The sequence below is a fragment of the Papilio polytes genome, unplaced genomic scaffold (assembly GCF_000836215.1).
Source record: "Papilio polytes unplaced genomic scaffold, Ppol_1.0 DF824292.1, whole genome shotgun sequence".
In the NCBI taxonomy this organism is placed as follows: Eukaryota; Metazoa; Arthropoda; class Insecta; order Lepidoptera; family Papilionidae; genus Papilio; species Papilio polytes.
Window position 1 is genome coordinate 1,183,064 of NW_013524912.1, and position 15,708 is coordinate 1,198,771.

General features: G+C 32.6%; 2 protein-coding genes across 2 annotated transcripts in view; one reads left to right on the plus strand and one right to left on the minus strand.

The window, feature by feature from the left end:
* LOC106102529 (MAGUK p55 subfamily member 7) overlaps positions 1–3,570 on the minus strand; it is an 8,946-nt gene extending 5,376 nt beyond the window's left edge. The window contains exons 1-8 of the mRNA XM_013282043.1: positions 3,053–3,570; positions 2,710–2,981; positions 2,233–2,364; positions 1,905–1,934; positions 1,188–1,355; positions 924–1,120; positions 744–859; positions 356–673 (exon numbers count right to left, since the gene is read on the minus strand). Of these exons, the coding sequence (XP_013137497.1) occupies positions 356–673; positions 744–859; positions 924–1,120; positions 1,188–1,355; positions 1,905–1,934; positions 2,233–2,364; positions 2,710–2,981; positions 3,053–3,089 (1,270 nt within the window). The 5' untranslated portion in view covers positions 3,090–3,570. The remainder of the gene's footprint in view (positions 1–355; positions 674–743; positions 860–923; positions 1,121–1,187; positions 1,356–1,904; positions 1,935–2,232; positions 2,365–2,709; positions 2,982–3,052) is intronic.
* A 431-nt stretch (positions 3,571–4,001) lies between these two features.
* LOC106102539 (tyrosine-protein kinase Abl-like) overlaps positions 4,002–15,708 on the plus strand; it is a 42,152-nt gene continuing 30,445 nt past the window's right edge. Inside the window, exon 1 of the mRNA XM_013282054.1 lies at positions 4,002–4,400. Within this exon, the coding sequence (XP_013137508.1) occupies positions 4,274–4,400 (127 nt within the window). The 5' untranslated portion in view covers positions 4,002–4,273. The remainder of the gene's footprint in view (positions 4,401–15,708) is intronic.

Here is a 15,708-nt window from a genome sequence, read left to right on the forward strand (position 1 = left end):
CCACTTCCGCTTCCCATCTTCTTATAAGAAAATGGTGGTAAAGAGAAAGGGAGTTAAATTAGGCCTCCGGCACCACACTCATCAGACTGTACACGGAATTGCTCCCATTTGACGGCTGTCTTCTGTGTGGTCGTGGTATTACTGGGGGTGTGCCGGACCTGCACTGCTAACATGTTAAAGTGGGCACTACCATGTGAAATCTTAAAAAAGGCTTATTGTATCTACATGAAATTTGGCACGAATATATAACACAGTCTGGAAAAATATATAACCTACTTACTAAGTTATTTTCTAATTATAGATGGAGTGGTAAATGCTGATTTAAAAATAAAATCCATGTAAAATAAATACTAACATGGTATTGGTGTGACATATTTTTCAGGATCAGTTGCTATAAGTCTCCTACGGAGTTCATTCCTGCCGACCCCTGGAGCTCCAACAAGCACTATAGGTCTTACCATTCCTGGTCGCGGATACAAACGGGCTACCTCTTCATACGTTGGTATTATTTCTCGATCAAAATCATCATTTTCCTTAATATCATAGATTATTTTCTTAACTTTTGGAGTAGATTTACATGGCAATAAGGCAGTGGCGGTAGGATTAGGCGAGCAAGGCGTTTTGGGCCCACAATCTGAACTTGCTGTGGTCGGGCTGCACAAGGCAGGGTTGCCTGCACATAAAATTAAAAATATTTCTATCTATTCTATTAAAAAAGGATAGTCTCATAAAAGCTTACTAACCATCCATTGTCTGAGGATCTGTTTGTCTCTCATGAATAATGCGTCCTTCTTGTAATGCTCGTGAAGGAATCAAACCAGCCCTCATCACTCTATCACCTTCCCGGCGAGCTTGCCACCTTAACAGCATGAAATTGAATAAATATGTTTATTGTCCCATGAAATAAATTTAACTAAACTCACCAGTAAGCATCATCCTGTGACACAATATGTAAAATATCACCCTTTTTGAAATCTAATCCTGCTTCTTTACATGGTATGTATGGATCATCTGATGAATTATAATTAAATAGAGCTCTGACCCGTACTTTACTCTCCCTGGAACCTCCTTTACCAAATGAAGGTACCAATTTAAATGTTATTGTTCCTTCTGAATTTTGCTACAAAAAAAAATAATTGTAACATTATTGAATTAGATGTTTTTATCTATAAACATAATTTACATACCAAAATTGCCAGAACATCAGATGGAGTTTTATTTTCCACACTAATACCATTGACCTCTATAACTTCGTCACCAGCATGGATTAAACCAGACCGATCAGCTGCTCCCCCATGCATTACTCGGGCAATAACAATCTTTCCCGTTTCTTCATCGGTCTTGATAGTTGCCCCCTAAGAATTATTAAAATAATTACATTCACCTCATTGACTTAGAAAGAACTATTACAATTTACTAAAATAAAAGAGCTCACTAATCTTAGGAATATGGAATGATTCATAAAATGCCATAAATATAAAAGGTTTTAACTATGTTCTAATAACTGTTTTTTAACACTCAATGATTTAAATAGCATTTTGCTACATATGCCGTACATTATCATTAACAAAAAAAAGATGCAACTGCAATATAACAAAAAATGTTTGCTATTTTTTTGAGTTATAAGCAATGTGTATTGTGTGGGGATTTGTGATATTTGGCTGCAAAAAATTAAAAAGGATACAATGAAAAACCACAAAAAAAATCACAATACATATTGCAGTACCATCTAGAGATAGCAGCTAATAAGTTTAAATCAGTTAGGCTGGGATTTAAATAAGGGAGCATATTTAACAATGATGTGATATAAAAAAATTAAATAAGTAAAAAATAAACAAATATAAAATATATAACACAAGCATTTATATAATAGCCAGTTATAAATATGCATTCGAGAAACTTACCACAATTGGCTCTGCACTCTGAGCTCCACCCTTTTAATAAAAAATGTTTAAATAACCCCTATTGCTTATCATTATTTAAATAAATAAATACATGAAATTTTCAACTATCATGAATATCTATACAAAACTTTTGTTATACTAAAATAGAAAATATCAATTAATATTTATAAGTTGTTATATATCAATCATTATAATACAAATATATTACATATTTTTCCTGATAAAATAAAACAATAGCTGCTATTTCTAAATGAAACATTGTTTCAATTACAAACTGACACTTTACAACTACTAAGTGACATTAGATTGAAGAAAGAATTATACGAACCAAGGGTTCATCGCTTTTAACAAGTTGTACAATTTTGACAGTCTCCTCTTCATCATCAGCATCAGATGGTACATCAGGAAGGTGCGGGTAATAATCTTTTTGAGCAACAGCATCATGAGTACAGAGTATAGCCTGATTAATAACAAATTCATCATTAACAAATTTTATAGTAATTTAATTTATAAACTTTTCATACTTCCATAAGTAGTTATTATACTAATATTGTAAATAAAGCTTTTTATTAATAAAAACATTAGTAGATTTTTGTGAATTTACTAATATTTCCTATAACCATTCCGACTAAGCTTTAGGATATGGTTTACAATAATTGAATGAATTACAATAATTGTTAACTGTAATGAAGTACATATCCCTGAAGGGCCTGAAACTATTTGATACCAACTCCCGACTATGTGTGAGTACTGCCATTTTAAAATTAACCTAATTTAAAATTTAACAATTTAATTTTCTACAAACCTGAAAATGTGGTTTTTGTAAGAGGCTTAATAATTCCTCATATTCTTTAGATACAGAAATAACATCAGCTAGCATTTGAAATACTTCAAGAGTGACTTGCATAGCATTTGAGAGCAGCGGATAAAATTTATCATCTTTACCATTTGCAACAATTTTATTATGAGCTTGTACCAAAGCATGGAGCTGCTTTGACTGCAAAAGTTCACTTAAGAAAGCTACATCTTCTCCATCAGATTGTACCTCTTTCAAGGAAGTCAACAATTTTGTAAGAGCTAAAAAAAAGATACATATTTTTCATAACATTATAAAGAAATAAAGTGCTTCAAATGTTAGAATAGTATACCTGGATCCCAATTTTCTGTGGAACTATCCATTTTCATATCTCCTTCAATGATCTTCAGATATCACAGAGACATGGTCAATTACAGAAAACATAGCAGGGTTAAATGAAAGTGTTTATGAGTGGTATATTTAAACCCTTGCCAGTTGAAAAACAGTTTTAACCATGTCTCCGATTGTTTGCTAGTTTTATCTAAATACATTAAAAAAAATAATGTGATTATAAATTTTATATAAATTGCATTGCACAAACTTAACCATTAACATAATGTTATATTATAGTTACATAGCTTACTCATTCTCTTGCCCTCGTCGAAGCTTTAATTACATACAAGTAACAGTGACTGTTTTCTGAAAACTTTTGTAAACACAGTAACTAAATTTAGACTTCAAACTAAAAACAATTACGTTACACAGAGTTATAGTATTACATATGATATTTCGAAAATATAATTTAGGTACAAATATTGATGTTAAAAGTTAAGAACCCGATAACGTAACACATAATTACTCTTCATAAGTACTTACCTTTCAACATATCACAAATAATGAATAAAGAATTTAGCTATTTAAGTAGGAAACTGAACAAAAGACAAAGAGTCAAGATAGAGTTCAATTTATAAAACTCGAAAGTTTAATTTCAATTCATTGCGTTTCTAATAGGACAAGTGAAGTGAAAACGAAAATCACCGGGAAAAATCAATACCACATACTAAAATCCGTTTCATTTTACGTGCCTTCGTGATAAAAACTCAACAAAATGCACAGATAATTGTGTTACTCATTTTAAAATATCAGTCTCGATTATTTTATTTCTTTAATTTGGGTTAACTATATCATACAATCAAATATTAAAATAATGCTTGAGTATTACTTTCCAATGGCAGCATTGTTGAGAATTAATGCTACAAGTGGTACAGCGGTCAACACCGGCAAAATTCATATAATGGCGGAGGTTGTGGTCGTGTGTATTAAATGAGCGATAAATTTCGCCAACTAATTTTCCGAAAAACAGAAAAATCCTGAGATCTTTACCTTTAATTTATTAGTTTTATGTGGACAATAATGATTTGTGCTTATAGTTTCTTAGTACTGTATTAACTTTATGGGAGTTTGTATACATCGATTTGTTACTGGACTTATTAAATTAGTGCGGTGGAGTCGAGAGCAGAGAGTGGAGCTGTGTGGAGCCGGTGCCACGGGTCCTTAGGGTGGCGGAATCACAATGGGAGCGCAGCAGGCGAAGGAGCGTGGCACGGCCATAGGCGCGTCCATGCGCTCGGCCCGCAGCAGACCGCGGCCACCTAGAGACCCCCGCATCCTGGGCTCGAACATATTTACAGAACACAGCGGTGAGTCATCTTTGTCATAAAAAAGCAAACCGTACTTCATTTTAAATTTCCTTCTTTTGTTAGTTTTTTCAAACTTCCTTATTTTAATTAATACAAAGTTCAATTTGAAATTACTTTATATTAACAGACAAGTATACAGTTTAGTTCTCTTATACCTTATTTTTTTTTCACAAAATAACTAGGCTCAAATAAGATTCATGGATGTGACTGATAAAGTGCATATAAGCAAACTTTTTAAGTTAGAAGCAGACTCTTTTTCTAACTATAAACAATAAACTAATTGTATATATGGGTATTATGCTAGAGAGAATTAGTAAATAAAAAAACAGTTTAGTACAGAAAATTGGCTGGTTTCTTCTTGAATTAAATCTCAACTTATAAATGACTTCCTGACCGATGCCAATTACTCATTATCACTGAAATGACAAATTATAGCAAACAATACCTTTTGTTTTAAGTCAACTGGAAATCAAATGGAAGAGAATATTATTTTTTAATTTATTCATCAATTAGCGCCATGTATGTAGACAAACATTAGAAAAAGGATAGAACACATAGTTACAAAACATCAGTTTAATAAAAAGCTATTTATGTGAAAATTTTCAGATAGTACCAAATATATCTTTCTTGACTACTGTTTAATATTTCATAAGTTATAGAAAAACATTAAGATGTGTTTCTTCACTCCATGCTCTCCTCGCTAATTTTATTTCACTACCTCCTAATAGAAGATAGAGGAGATAAAGAAACAAATAAGTGAAATAGTTTTATTTTCCTACCCATTTTAAATTATGTTCACCATCCAAATTTTTACCTCATGAGGGAGATACGGAAAATAATAATTAGGTATCTGGAAAGTGCCCATTTTGTAGAAATTATATTTTTAATGCCAATCAAAAACTTTATATTTTAGCTACTGCAAATTTTATGCGGTTTGCATTATGAGTTATACACTGTGGTAGCATTTGACTAACAAAATACATAGAAAAGACATAGGAATTATGATATAATATTAAGGACAAAGGATAATCATTCCAATTACAACTACAAAATAGTATTGTTTTTCTTTGTTTTTTCTGAATTCATGCAATTTCTAAAAATAAAGCTGAACATTTAGATGAACATCTTTTGGTTTATCTAATTTAAAATAATTGCAAATACATTTGTATCTTTGAATATACTGTGAAGTTAAAATGAAACACTCGCAATGCAAACACTTGGATCAAGAAATGTCTGTTGTAAAGTAACGTAAATCGATTAAAACTATTATTTAATATGTACAAACAAATAAAAAAGATTTACACAGTTACTGTTAGTTTAATCAAATTATACCAAATGATATCCATGAAGCTATAGTAATTTGCATCAAGTTGAAAATTGGTAGGAACATTCGGAACACCATTTTAATTATAACCTGCAATGTTCACATGATCCAATAATCGGAAAATATGTTCTTGGTATGCCTTGGCTTCAAGGCTCACATAATTTTCTTTTAGTGGAGCAGTTTTAAAAATTATCTAAGTCAAAGTTATATCATAAAAAACCTAAAAATACTTTTTTCTACTTGTTCTAAGATACCTTTCGAACAATTCGTATAGTTCAGGAACTTATCCTTTCGACTAGACAATGATCGCAATTTCGTCCATGTGAAAGATGTACATTATTATGTACATATGTAACCTATTTTGACATTGTTTTTAATAACATTCATTAGTGGTGGCAACAGGAGAGCGTAGTTTACCTCCTAGGACCCCATTGTTTGCTTTGCGTATTTTACTTGCAAATAATCAAGTTTATAAAAATATCAACTTACTACAGGTTTCCACTGTACAATGTGACACTAATACAATAATATCATATTGCCTTATAATATTCCTATATAGCCTTTTTGAAAAATCTAAGATTCCAAATTGATTTGTACGGTTTGTACACAGTAGAAACCCTAAGTAATGATGATACAGGGACAGGACCAATATCGAATTTAAAAAAGTATATGCTTTCTTACTTCACAAAACTGAATTCGTTTCCCGCGCTAAAAAACATCGCTTCTCCACTGTGCTGAATCTGAGCAACTGTAGCAGAATTTCTTAATGGTTCAGAAAAGTTTTTTCTCCAAGAATGCTGAGCGTAATTTAAGGCGATTAAAGTGTATGACGGAGAATGGTTGCGCTTTTAAATTTTACACAAACTTAGTTCAAACTCTGAATAGTTTCCAACGCTAATTTCACTACTGAGATTTTTAATAGTTTTTGAGTTTTAGTACAAATATATAACGATCTCCGTACATTTTAATACAAGTTTAAAACGCCCAATAAATCATTTTTTTATCATCCTATTTGTTAGTAGGAGGCTTTGTTTGATGCTTTCATCCATGATATTTAAAAAATCGTTGAATTTCTTGAAAATTGCCGAAAAATTGATCGTTTACTCGGCGTTTAACGTTTTTATAATTAAGATTTGCTAAGGCGAAGTTATATGTGAGAAGTCAACCAACTCGCGCTGGGCCAGCGTGATTGAATGTGGCCTAGTCATCCCTAGCCGAGTTCCTCAGTGGGGGCGTCTAGTGAGCTGATAATGAAGGCGAAGTTTTTGTGCAAAGTGTAGGAACTTGATGAACGCGATGTGCGGTCGCGCGCATACTGTAGAGGGCCTATGACTAGCAGTAGACTGACACGGGCTAGTGTTGATAATGATGAAACCTAAGTTTTCGATTACATGTAATGGAATCTTACAATTAGTTTAAGGAGGGAACGGGGATTAATATTATTGTAATAATTATCATCTGCCAATAAGACAACAAAGATTCTAGTTGTGCCTTCTGGGTTTATACAGTTTTTATCTCAATTTCATGTATTGTTTTCATTAGTTTTGAGGCGAAATAGGTTAACCTAATAAATTAACTATTTCGTTTATATGATAACGAATACTAAGAGGTCCTTAATTCGTTCAGGATTTTAAGCGTTTCTGGTTACAACCTTGCGACCGACGTGAATAACTAAATATCATGACGTATCGTAGACTATGAGTCTACCCAAAACATATGCATATTATGTTATAGGACAATGAAGTTTTGCTTGGGACTTTCCCATCATTGTGCTTTGTAATTGGATTAGAAAAAATATTTTTGTAAGTCATTAACATTAGGAATAGTGTTTTGTTACTATTACATATATTTTGGGACCTTTCATCAACATGGGTATAATTTCTTGCTTTGTATGAAAACGTTGGATTAAATTTATAAAAGCTATTAAAATTAGTGTAATAATGCTTTGCGCTCTTTTTGTACTATGCTCGGCTAATGCCAAGTTTTACCGGTGCTATATTTTATTTAGAAGTTTTATCAGTACTTTACTGGTGTTGCATCCAGTTCAAGATGACCTATTATTATTACTTCTTGATCTATTACTCTCAATTCAAGTTCAAAGATCTTTTTTGTGTTGCGTTTTTTCTAAGTTATAATACTGTTGCGAATGTTTATTAATGAAGGTGTTCGTTAAATTATCACTACGTTTGTTTTTTTACCCTCAAAAAAGGTAACACATCGTAAAGCCGTTATAAGACTTTTGATCTGATGGTCGTCCTAGACATAAACTCAATAAGCAAAAGTCCATTATACATTTGCCCTAAGCGGCGACCGGAAGCGCATGGGCAGTCGCGCCTCAAATTACCACACAATCACATTCCATTTAGAGTAACCTGGCGTTGTGTCCCATCCGTAAGTTGCATTTAACGCATCACTAAAAGTAAAGCTAGCTTAACTTTGACCTATATTTGTTTTTAATAGTGCTTTCAATGTTGACAAAGATGAGAAAGTATAATGTAATTGCTGAAATTGAATCAGAGAATCAGCCTAGCGAAAGTTTAACAGCGAAAGTGTTAGAACCGGCTTCGCGTTATATCTTATGATGGAATATGTAATACATGTTATGTATGTGGCTAAATGAGATTGTCATTTATTTCGCACTTCGCCAAACACATTGAGACACCTGTAAATCTTTAAAAAATTAGGGATGCTTTTACGTTGTATCTGTAAAAAGAAACCTAAATGAATAAAACCTCCAACAAACAAATATAGAAATAAAGTAATATAAAATATAACAGGTTTTTATTAGTTTGACTATTTATAATGCAAACAGTATTTATCTATGTTAGTGAAACTTAATAAGTAAAAGATGAAGCGTTCTTAGCTTCATTATTTTATTGCTTTATTATTTTATTAAAAGTATTATGTAATAAGATTGCTGAGGGGCTTAAGAAGCTAGAAGTACCTACACAATTGTCGTCTGTATGTTATAATCAACGTTGCACGTGTGATATAAACACTCGGAGAACATTGTATGCAAGGACAGAAGGCGACCGACTTGATACTTCGAAGTAATTGTTCATGTCGAGCGCTATAATGTTGTGACGGCAGAAAAAAGTTTTGTCGTCGAGTAACTGAAAATAATTCTGTCGGTGTATGTTTATTGAATCTGCGACTAGGTATTGCAATAAAATATATTCAATATTTAAATGAAATAGGTGATACGAAATTTCATGTATTGACAAAATAAATATTGCATCCGATTTATGATCAGTACTATCCAATCGGATCGTTTTTATGACATTAATTGATTTTCGATTTGGTCGGTCGTGATATTTTCAATCAATTCAGATATTCTATAAAGGTATCGAAATGCAATTACTGCGAAAGCCTCATACCCCATTCATCAAATATAATAGATATAAACTGCAGACTAAAACAACGATGCGGGATGTGGCGGCAGCCAGTTTACAAATAAAGGTGGTAATTGGATATTGAATTCGGTACAAGTGAAGTTTTGAATACCGCGACGAGACAATAGTTGAGCTTGTTGCGGTCTGTGGCCCCAGTGTCTGACGTGCGCTAAAAATGCAAGCATTGTGGAGAGCAAGACTTCATGCGACAAGAGCACTAGCTCTCTACGTACGAAAGTATGTAAGAAGCGCAAAACCTAATAAAAACGTTTACGGAAAATGCCGCTCCCGGGAAGAATTGCAATATATGAAATTGCATCTCGGAATTTTCAGAATTTTTCTCGTAACGCATATATTGGAGGAGACGTTTTATTACCTCGCCGGAAGATTGTACTTGGAGTTCTCGGATATTGCATTTTTAATAAACATATATCAGATTTCTCATTCAATCAATGTTTCACGTTTCTTATATGTAGTTCTATTCTGCATACGAAATTAGCGATTGACCTAAATATATTCTATAATGAACACGTGCAGCGGTTGAAACGTACGAAAGTAACTCAAACTTAGTAGAGGTATATTGGTCAATTAGGACATCTATTAAAAAAAGTTTTATTGAATGTTTGTTGTGCCACAACGCGGGTGGTGTCTGGAATTAAAATACAACAGCTATAACTATCCACTATACTATAGGTACATGTGCTTTATTTGATATACGAATAATCAATAATCTTACAGTTGTATGTACGAAAGAATGTTTCAGTGATGCGTTAATGTATTTAATTAGAGATCGAACGCCGGTTTGGATGATTATAAGTTAACTTTTCAGTTATGCCCATGACCAGAACAATTGCGTGCGTGAACTTTATACTTGTCTGATTTTCGTAGCATTCAATGTCGTTGCGATGTTATAATCACTACGCTATTGGAACGTTAAATTATTACATCGCCCCGAGTAGTCGCTAATTATGTATACATATTCGCTCAATTACCCTCATTAATAACGAAGTTTTTTTTGTACAAAAGTAATAGTCGTAATACGAAGTATGAACAGTTGGTACACGCTACTTCGTCTGTGTAGAATGATTAGTTTGATAAAGACTTTGTTTTTTACGGATACTCGATTATCAATATGTTAGTATTAATATTATGTTAAGATTTCTAATTTTATTTACTAAAAACGGGGAATAAAGCGGTCAGTTAAATCAGTACAAAACATGTCTCTGTCGTTTCAAGGAAAATAAGACGAGCGACAAAATGTTTTGTATAGGAGTTTCTGCAATGGATACCCATGTTTATAGTTTTCATTGAATCTTGTTGATAATGAACTGATTTAGCGCAGTTTTGTTGTAATCGGCAACGGCCCGAGGCTTGAACGGTGCAAGGCCTGATCGACCGGTTCTGGCAACGTTCCCACGCGACATTGGTTAAAAAGACTATCCCAATATACTATTCTTTTTATTACTTTTTGTTTAAAGTGATGTCAATTATTCTATTCTTCACAATTACTGTATGCTTACACACATATAAGATAAGTATGTATGTTTATAAACGGTAAAGCCTACATGGTATATTGTTTGGTAAAGATCGAATAATTTTTAATGTTTTGGACATCTCTAAAAAGTATACTCTGCCACCACATTGAAGCGTGGAAAATTTCGAAACATAAGCGAGTCCAGTATGAAAGTGACGAATTTACGGTTTTGTAACTGTGAAACATCTAAAATGTCCCCGTTCAAGGTTAAGAAAAAATCGATAAAAATGTTTAGTCTAGAATAAAAAGTAGTTACAAAAATCACGGCAATAGCTACAATCATCAAGAGTACCGGTTGGGTCAATAGTTTAAATGCGCTAGGGTTGCAAATTAAGTACTCGCGGTGCCGAGGACCGACCCCATTCCGAGACCGTTAAAAACTGATTGACATGGATTCTAGAGATTTGCTGCCTATCATTACGCAAAAAAAAATCAAAACCATTAGTATCAAAATGAAAAATGTGATGTTAGTAATGTTATTAATAATAATTTAATTACTTGAAATACAACTTTTTTTAAGGAAGAATCGCACAATGTACATATTATTTATTGGTTGCGATATTATGAAGTCGACATTACATAAATAAAAAAAAATGATTTATAAACTTGTGGACGATGCTTAAGTTTGCATGTAACTTTCATAATTATTAAATGAAATAAATGTCACTGTGGTGCAGCGCAGTCGACTTCATTAATGAGATTTTCCGTCTTCGCGAAACTTTTTGCCGCCGAGATGAGTTGTATGCGATATTCATTAAAACAAAGACCGAGCTTCGTGCAATGTTTTTAAAAATGAACTGTTAAATATCTGTTTTCTAGATTTTTTTTTTAACAACATGAATGTAGGCAAGAGCTTTCAATTAAGTGTATTATATGTTTATGAACGTAGTAAATCACTGTAGTGAATCCTCATAAAACCTTTCCGTGCTATCCTAAGTATCTTTATTTTGTTTTGAACTACATCTGGATATAAAAGCAGTCAATCATACTTCTTGATGGATGGATGTTTGTTAAAGTTTGTAGCCTAAACGTCTGAACGGATTTCGATTAAATTTGGCATAGACGTAGAGGATGGCCTGGAAGAACACATAGGCTACTCAGTTTTGTTTTTTAATTCCACGCGGACAGAGTCGCGGGCGAAAACTAGTATGCTATAAGACTTTTAGTTTTTGCAAAACGTCTTAATTCGCGGCAAAAATATATCAAAACATATAGCTACCATGAAGGCATGCTGTTTATATATGTATCGCGGTAACGAATAGCGATTCTCTTCAATTGCTATTTTACAAAACTATATTTGGTGCTCTTGTTATGCTAACTCAATAACAATGTGGTAACGCAACCTTCCTATACAAGGCCAAAGTATCGATTAAATCTGTAACCGTTCCGCCGCTAACTATTAATCCCAGTGTTGCAATGAAACCATCTGATTTGAGGATAAAAAACCTTAGAGGTGTTCACATACTTAGGAATGCATTTTACTAATATTATAAATGCGAAAGTTTAGATAGATGGATGGATGAATGTTTGTTACAGTTTGCAGCCTAAACGGCTTAACCGATCGGGTTGAAATTTGGCATAGATGTAGAGCATAGTCTGGAAAAAACACATAGGCTAATTAATTTTGTTTTTTTTTACTCAACACGGACGGAGTCGCGGACGAAAGTGTAGTGTACTTATAAATCAACTTGGTTTTACTTTACTGGAAAGTACTAAAACCAGAACTGGACATGTAGGAATCTACAACTGAATTATCGTTCCTTGTGCTTAATGCAAGGGATTGGAACAACTTGTCGGCGTCAGTTTTTCTGTTCAAATATAATGTGGGGGCCTCCAAAAGAAACAATTACTTATTAAGCTTGCGCGTAACATCTTTCGACTGCATCAGCACTTTTTTCAGGTAGGATCGCATTCAAGTGCTAGCTTAACAAACAAAAAAACTCTAATTACTTTACTCTCAAACGTATAAAATAACGCATACATTTAAAATCATTTAACATCTGTTAGTTGAAATATCAAATCCTATTTTAGGATGAAAACGGTCATTTGCAGTACTGAATAATAGATAAAATGAAACTGTAATTTATATGAGTTTCAGGTACTATTCCAATTGGGATAATTTAATTTTCCAGTTTTTGCGTGCATACAAAGGGTATGAATCCATCGACACTGATTGATTAGTTTTTGTGCGTCACTGCTCTTTATTTCGTTGTGTCCAATGTACGCATTTATGCCTACAGGATGTAGTATACAGTTTTGTGTATGTACGAATGCAGACCGCCAATTACTGTAGGTACGGTGTGCGTTATTTACTTGATGGTTGAAAGGCCTGTATATAGCCTATGGCTTTCAGTCTGTAATTGCTTCGTTAGCTGAACGTTCACAGGGTAACGTCGAACACCACGACCGATATTAAATATTTCGTTGAATTTTATTCAGGAGGTTTAGCATTTTTCGATTTATTTCAATGAAAAACTTCGTTAATAAATAAATAAATAAATAAATAAATCCATAAAATAACTGTATTTTTGTACGTTTGCTTAAAAAAATGTTCTATAATATTTCCACAATATCTAAAGTAATAAAACTCTTTTGAATCCAAGCTCTTTGATCATGGTAAGTATTGTTGGATATTTCTTTAGAAAACCTTTGTCATCCGAATATGTACGATTACTTATCGAGACAAGAATGTACGTAATGAAAATGTAAGCTACCAAAATTGAATTACTTCAAACTTGTTATTACAAAATGTATTATGAGATTGTAAGGTTGCTGGAATTCATTATTAGACTAATTCGAAATACTTGGAATTCTATACTTCAAATTTAGCTTTCCTATCAAATTACGCGTATTAAAACTTTGGAGGAATAAAAAGTTGCTAGATTTCATTTTTTATCATAATATTGTGATTGGTCACGTAGACGTGTTGTTTGTTGCATGTTTGTTATAAGCAGATGTAAATTGATAAGCTTTATGAATAAAATATATGGACTAGAACGGATGCTGGCAAAAAAAGGGTTACGAACAGATGCATAATTTATAGTCTTGCAAGTTTCCGTTCGTATAAATCAATGTTTCTGCGACACATTGATAAATTTCTCCGGAAAAGAATTAAACCAATTCATTCAAGGATAAAATTATGATAAAAAAACAATGTCATGTTAGTTCGGTCGAAGGTAGAAATGCTAAGTGATAAATCTAAAAATCAAGTAGTAGTATTTCAATCGTCATGTATGTACATATGTCAACTATGACGGTACAACAACTTCCAATGTACTCTTGTCTTATCTTTTCTCGCTAGTTTTCAAAGATAAATTCACAGTTTATACAGTATTTAAATCTCTTTTATATATTCAAAGTACAAAAGCTTTGCGATAAAAATGTTCTCGTTGTTTGCAACGAAGAGCGTAGTCCGCTAACAGCTGTCGTTTACAATGCATAGGTGTGACGAGACTGGCGTTAGGAGCAACATGCGCTCCGTACGTATTTTATTGTGTTACCCGGTACTAAGATCAAAGGAAACATTTTCCTGAAAAGAGGAGGTGACGCCTCCCTACCCTCTAAACCACCCTACATCCTAGTATACAATATGTCTTACAAACGGGACTACAATATTTTATAACAATATGTGCACACTTTACTATTATAAAATGGAATAGAGTAGAGTAGACATCTAGTAAAAAAGGCATGTTCCAAATAAAACGTAACGGCTATATTAGGCATTTGTCAGAAATCCAATTACTCGTAGGTTGTTTATAAATAGAATCTATTAGAGGTTTTAGGAAGGAAGACATTTTTAATTACGTAGACAAAATAGTCCTTGTTTCGTTGAAGTTTAGTTGAAACGTGAAATCCGAGAATGGCCCCATTTTCTCATCTGTATCTTCCTACTAAAGGCTAGATAATTATAGGTAACTAATAACATTCTTAGAAACTCGAAACTTGATATTTATATGTATTCTGTTATTGACTACTTTACTCACTTGAGAATTTACTGACATTTTTTATCTTATCTTATCCGTTAACTATATATTCAGGTTATCTAATAAATAGCTAAAATGTATGCATTTTATAAGGTAAATTAGAAATATCTATCATGAAGCATATAAAAATCAAGACCAATATAACGCAACAAGTATTGTGTTATTATTCGTTAGTTTCAACTACTGAAATACTTATATAAAAACATATTTCATATTTCTTTTTCATGAGATAAGGAAGAACAAACATACATTAAAACACACTCCTGCGCATATTTAGAAGAATCAAGTTCAGTCCTCTTTTAAATTTCTGCCCTTATGGCTCCTTATGTTTCTGTTCACTTTGTACAATTAAAATGTTATCACTTCGTCAGTCATATTTCTAAAATTGTAAGTATCCGAAGTTAATATTAATGTTATGTCTTTTTATATATGTTTTATTACAATGAAAGCCTTTACAACGTACATAATAGACTCAATAAAAAGGCTTTATTTTGCAGAATTATTTGTTCCTTCTTAGAATCAAATTGCGTCGAAGATAATACTCTTGTAAAATAACTTACAATTTCTTTACCAAGTGCAGAACAGGTGAAGACGAAAGTAAAAGTTAATTAGTTGTTTAATCGATGAGCTGTTTAAGATTTATGGTAATTTATACAGCTTCGTCTTCTCTCCAATCTTATACAATTTGATAGGTATCAAATTGTTAATACGATATTTCGTTGTGTTAATAGCTAGTTTAATATGCGGTCAAATGTGGCCAACGCTTGATTAAGAAAATCCTGTATTTAATACTTCTAATACTAATGTATAAATTAATTAGTCAAATCAATTTTATTAGCAACGTAAGTAACGAAGTAATTTTCGAAATTGCTAACTTATTGTGTAAACAAGGTGCGCACTTTAGATTCCATTAATTACAGCCTTTGACTCGCAAAATACACAGAAAATGCACCAAAGCTTTCATGAAAATTAGTTGTTTGTAACTTCAGTTCGTAGCTAAGTTGATTGTACATTTTAGTTAATAGCGTGGAACAGGTCCGTTATAACATATCATACATTCTAATTTGTAGCTGTA